Genomic DNA, 6,000 nt, shown 5'->3' with positions numbered 1-6,000 from the left:
TTTTTCACAGAAGCTTACTAAGGCTTGCAACAACAGCAGCTTCCTGAAAATACGCCAACTTTGGGGTCTTACAGGACTTACAGGACCAACGAAATGGCCAGCAAGAGTGCCTCCCTTTGGTTTGCTGGCACCAGAGGCAAATATACGTGTAAGGATAATCTTGTGTAGAGGAAAAAAATTAAATTATTAAAATATGGTACAGATTTGCAAAATAATTTGAAGGAGATAAAAAAAATAAAACATGAGCAGCACCTGCAGAGAAACGGAAAAATAAAACTATAACGCTGACTCCAAAGTAAAAATTTCAAGACAATCAGGACCAAAGTGACCTTTTTTTTTCTTTTTGTTTTTTAAAAAGATGGAGCACTAAGCCCCTCCCACCCTACCCCACACAATGGAAATAAAAATACAATACATATTTATGGCAGCTTTTCAAACCCTCCAGCACTTAAGTGTTCAAATTACAGCACAAAAAATAAAAATAAAAAAATAAAAATGAACCTAGACCTCTTTAACTTAGTTCTGGCAGGGAGTGCATTGTGGCTTTTCTCCATCACCGTGTTTTAATCCAGATCATTATGTCTTTCTCTCCCTCCCCTCCTACGACTGCAGGATAGTAAAGACATTTTCTGGCAGCTAAGGGGTTAATAATATTTACTCTCCAATAATACAAGTAGCAGCTTTCTGTTGCCATTGTGTACTACACACCACTTCCAAGTTTCCTCTGCACCTCCAACCTCCCTGCCATGTGTGTATTTTCCCCACCCACCCCCTACACTAAATCATCGACAGCATCCCAGTGCCCCTGCAGAGGTTTCTAGGCTGCTGTCCGTGTCCGAAGGCAGCGTTGGGTCGGTGGACATTGACGAAGCGTCGGCTGATGAAGAGGAGGTTTGAGGCTGGGTGCCATCCGTCACTGCTGCACCTGTGCTATGAGAAAACAGAGGAAGGCCTTAGCTGCAGCATCAGTTCACTGAAATACGGAATCCTTCACTTCAAATTACATCTAATACGGTAAAGGAACAGTCATGACAGAAATATGGGAACAGCCACGGCCTGCTTTTGAACTAGTGGTTTTAAACCTGTACTTAAAGCCTGGGTGTCAAAGCCTTCGAGGGCCATACAAGTATTTAGGATGGACTGAGAAATGTGTTCTACTCGAATAACCACACCTATCCTGATTCGGCCCTTGAAGACTGGAGTTCAATATCCCTGCCTTAAAGAGACACTGAAGCGGAAAAAAAAATTATGATATTATGATTTGTATGTGTAGTACAGCTAAGAAATAAAACATTAAGATCAGATACAGCAGTCTAATTGTTTCCAGTACAGGAAGAGTTAAGAAACTCCAGTTGTTATCTCTATGCAAAAAAGCAATTAAGCTCTGACTTTCAAAGTCGTGGAGAGGGCTGTTATCTGACTTATTATCTCAAGTGTTTTTGAACTATTTACTTTTTCTCTGCCAGAGGAGAGGTCATTAGTTCACAGACTGCTCTGACAGAATAATTTCGAATGCAGAGTGTTGTGTAATCTGGACATATTATAGAATGATGCAATGTTAGAAAAAACACTATATACCTGAAAATAAAAATATGAGAATATTTTCTTTGCTGCTAAACTTCTAGTAATTATTCATAGTACACAACCAATTCACTATATCATATTTTTTTTTCCGCTTCAGTGTCTCTTTAAAGGGTACCTGATGTGAGATGTGGCATGATGAGATAAACATAAGACCCTATAGCAGCAATCCTACTTAGAAATGACCCATTCACTTTTAAAAGACACACTTTGGTGACACATAGCTGATAAAACAAAATTATTCTGGATTCCCACTTTTACTCTAGTTATCCTGGTTGGAGCATCAGAAATACTTGTTATATCTATGTATAGCAGGATATTAATTAGTATATTAGTTTCCTTTTTTTCCCCAGAGCATGCTGGGAGATCAACTGATTTTGCAACTGGACAGACAGAGGGGAGGGTAAAAATAACAATTGTCAGGTATACAATCAGCAGCAATAAAGAGAAGAAAAAAAAAAAAAGCCTTGTAAAAAAAGAAAACTACAGAAGTGTCTCTACATTTTAATTGCAAGGGTTAATAAACAAGTGTTTTTTTCTGAGCAGTTAAAGAGACACTGAAGTGGAAACAATTATGATATAATGATTTGTATGTGTAGTACAGATAAGAAACAAAACATTAGGAGTAGGAGCAGATACACAAGTCTAATATTGTTTCCAGTACAGTAAGTTAAGAAACTCCAGTTATCTATGCAAAAAAGCATTTGCGCTCCACCACTGAAAGTTGCAGAGAGCTCTGTCTTCTGAAGCTTGTTATCAACTGTAAGTCATTGTAATTTATTTTTCTCTCCATTAGAATGCTGAGTGCTGTGTAAAATGCAAATAGAGAATGATGCAATGTTATAAAAAAACACTATATAACTGAAAATAAAAACATGGTAATATCTTATTTGCTACTAATCTTCTAGTAATTATCCTTACTACACTCATTTCATTATATCATCATTTTTTCCCCCTTCAGTGTCTCTTTAAGACTGTAGCTCTCTTGAAAACTAATCAGAAGCCATAAAACTAATGTTAGCAGCAAAGTGATCTAAAGTTTAACAGGTGGCCATTTCGCTGTATGGGAGCTGAAAGAACAGCAAGAATGTAAGCGTCATGTCAACCATGGATCAGACTTCAGACAAACATTTTCAGATCTTAAACCCAAAATAAGAATATGGGGCTCCAGAGCTACAGATACAATTACTAATCTGATAAATGTATTTTCACTTTAGGCTTGCATTAACAAGTCACTGATCTTTAAAGAGAATCTGTATTGTTAAAATCGCACAAAAGTAAACATACCAGTGTGTTAGGGGACATCTATTACCCTCTGTCACAATTTCGCTGCTCCCCGCCGCATTAAAAGTAGTCAAAAACAGTTTTAAAAAGTTTGTTTATAAACAAACAAAATGGCCACCAAAACAGGAAGTAGATTGATGTACAATATGTCCTCACATAGAAAATACATCCATACACAAGCAGGCTGTATACAGCTTTCCTTTTGAATCTCAAAAGATAATTTGTGCGTTTACCTTCTGTCCCCTTCTTCTCTCATGCACTGAACATTACAGGCTTCCTGCAGACAGCTCTGCATGTGCCTGTGTTTGTAATTCCTCAGTATGTGTCAGCCTAACAGAGGAGGATTTTTATCCAGCTCTCTTCTATCACTGATAAGATAGCAGAGAAGCTGCTGGCTTATGTAAATAAAACACACACTGGAGTGTGCATAGATGAACAGACCAGCACGGAAGAGTTGGCAGCCTTCCAGACACAGGCCGACAAGTCTGACAAGGGAAAGATACATTGATTTATTACAGAGACCGTGATAGTACAAAGTGCTGCAGTGAGCCAGAACAGATTAGAATAGGTTTAGGAACTTGTAGGATGGTAGAAAAAAACGTTGTAATTTTTGTTACAGAGTCACTTTAAGTAGCATGCAGGTGTGTGGGATTCTAATTTTGCTACCCAGTTTTCACTGACTCAAAAACTAGAATCTAGCAAACAACACTAACAGCTCTCATATTTCTATCATGACAAGTTTGGTTTAAAAGTGAGTGTTAACCACCCTTCATTGGATTATCATCGCTGTGATAGATGGGAAAGTGTCTGGGGAATAATAATTAGTACAGGGTGTTTTCAGGTTACACACGTGTAATCATATTGCCAGGCTTCCTATCCACATAACTAATACTCAACTTGGAATTGGTCACCTTCATAAATGTGATAATTATACACAAATTCACAGCTAAGACAGCTTGGTTTAGAAAGCCTTTTAATGTATAAGCATTTTCAAGTCAAGCCTGAACAAAAAAAAACTGTTCTAAAAGTAGAACCTACAAAAGTTGTAAAGGAACACTCGTGCACACGTGCTCATCACAGGAACATCTGTCTCGAGGTAAATTGCACTATAAATGATTTTGTTTCCTATGTAGCCGTCACTTACAGTAGATAGTATTAATCTGGCATTTCCAATTGGACTATTACATTTCTTAATGTAAACCTGAGATGAATGGGAGGAAAGGATTTTTACCTACCTGGGACTTCCTTCAGCTCTCTGTAGTCTGTCTGCCCCCTCGATGACAGTCTGGCCCCCTCTGTTGCGCCCTGTGAAGTCCGCAATTCAGCTTAGTTGTGTGTCACTGCACATGTACTGTTCCTGGCCGCATGCCTCCTCCATCGGGCTCCTGTGACTGGAAGCATTCTGCACAAGCAGTTACAGTCTTAAAAGAGTCATCAGGGAAAATGAATAAAATAAGTGCTACTTACCGGGGGGCTTCCTCCAGCCCCAAGCTCCCAGCATGTCCCTCGCCGCAGCTCTGCCCGCAGCTCGCTCCTGGTCCCCGGCGATGACGTCAGGGTGACTTCCAGGTCGGCCTGTACTGCGCCTGCGCGAGCGGCGCTGTCAATCACCGCCACGTGGGCCAGAGCAGACTGACGTCATCGCCGGGGCCCGGGATGGAACTGCGGAGAACGGCTGCGGGGAGAGCTGCGGCGAGGGACATGCTGGGAGCTTGGGGCTGGAAGAAGCCCCCGGGTAAGTAGCACTTATTTTATTCATTTTCCCTGATAACGCCTTTAGTGAACTGCACAGGCGTAGAACGCTCCCAGCCAGGAGCGCGATCGGGTGGTGTGCACATCTGTGACCGCACAAGCTTAGTAGTCCACCACTGTTGCTGACTTTACGTTGCTGAAAATAGCACAACTGAGGGGACCAGGAGGGTAGACAGAAGGACTATAGGGGACTGGAAGAAGCCCCAGGTAAGTAAAATACTTTTATCCATTCATTTTAGGTGCCCTTTAATGGGAGATTTTCAAAGTTTCCTTTATGGTTTTCAAAAACACTTTCTGAAATTGACCTATACACAGAGGTCGGCCAGCCAGCTCAATGAGATGCAAATAATTTCAAGTTGATGCACCTTTATGCAAATTTTGTATGCAGATTTATGTAGCTTGAACATGAACCAATCAAATTCTGCCAAGATAAAATTTGATTGGTCAATTTTCAAGCTGCGTAAATCTGCATACAAAATTTACATAATCCTGCATCAACTCAAAATTATTTGCATCTCATTGACCATCCCTACTGCACATTATTCTGGCAGTTGGATAATGCCACTGCCATCTTGTTAGTGTTTTTTTTTAAAAAAAAGGAATTCCTGAAAATACTCTAGCCCAGGGGTCTCAAACTCAATTTACCTGGGGGCCGCAGGAGGCAAAGTCAGGATGAGGCTGGGCCGCAGGGATTTCACAATCAGCAGCTCCCGAACAACCCCTAAGCCCCCCCAACCCCCCCCCCCCCCCTCCCCCGTCCCTTGCATTGATTTTTATTTCAAAATCAAATTCACACTGAAGCAAACTATTTTGCCTGTTTTACCTTATAGTTCGCTTAAGTGCTCCCATTACAAGTAATCCGCCGTGTCCCCGCCGCAAAACGGGGGCTGCAGAGCCCCCAAATCGCCCAAGGGGCAATCCGCCGGCATTTCCTGGAAGGGGAAGAGCTTTCAGCTTCAGCTCTGCCCCTCCTGACGTCAGTCAGTCCTTCACAGAGAGGGGCGGGGAGAGACGGCGATTGACGTCAGGAGGGGCAGAGCTGAAGCTGAAAGCTCTGCCCCTTCCAGGAAATGCTGGTGGATTGCCCCCGGGCGATTTGGGGGCTCTGCAGCCCTTGTTTAGCGGCGGGGATGTGGCGGATTACTTGGGAGCACTGAAGCGAACTATATGGAAGCTTTTGCCGGCGAGGGCCACAAAATATTGTATCGAGGGCCGCAAATGGCCCGTGGGCCGCAAGTTTGAGACCCCTGCTCTAGCCTAAAACCTGACAAAGATGTCAGAATAGCAGTAGATAAGTGACATTGATGGAAAATAATTTAGTGCCTTTTTTCTTTGAAACAAAAGTACATCTTATCGATGTATTAAAATTTTGCAATTTATCGT

At 41.8% G+C, this 6,000-nt stretch overlaps 1 protein-coding gene across 3 annotated transcripts in view; it reads right to left on the bottom strand.

Moving 5' to 3' along the window:
* Positions 1 to 637: 637 nt before the first annotated feature.
* Positions 638 to 6,000, bottom strand: part of MAPK8 (mitogen-activated protein kinase 8) — a 72,375-nt gene continuing 67,012 nt past the window's right edge. For 2 of the 3 annotated variants that reach the window (XM_068255543.1, XM_068255542.1), the window contains exon 12: positions 638 to 925. In XM_068255543.1, coding sequence (XP_068111644.1) covers positions 783 to 925 — 143 coding nt within the window. In that variant the 3' untranslated portion in view covers positions 638 to 782. Of the gene's footprint in view, positions 931 to 6,000 lie in introns of all 3 variants that reach the window. The other variant, XM_068255544.1, reaches the window with a different exon arrangement.

This window comes from Hyperolius riggenbachi, chromosome 10 (genome assembly GCF_040937935.1).
Source record: "Hyperolius riggenbachi isolate aHypRig1 chromosome 10, aHypRig1.pri, whole genome shotgun sequence".
Lineage (NCBI taxonomy): Eukaryota > Metazoa > Chordata > Amphibia > Anura > Hyperoliidae > Hyperolius > Hyperolius riggenbachi.
Note: the sequence above shows the minus strand (reverse complement) of the source record. Positions and strands in the feature narration are given on the sequence as shown.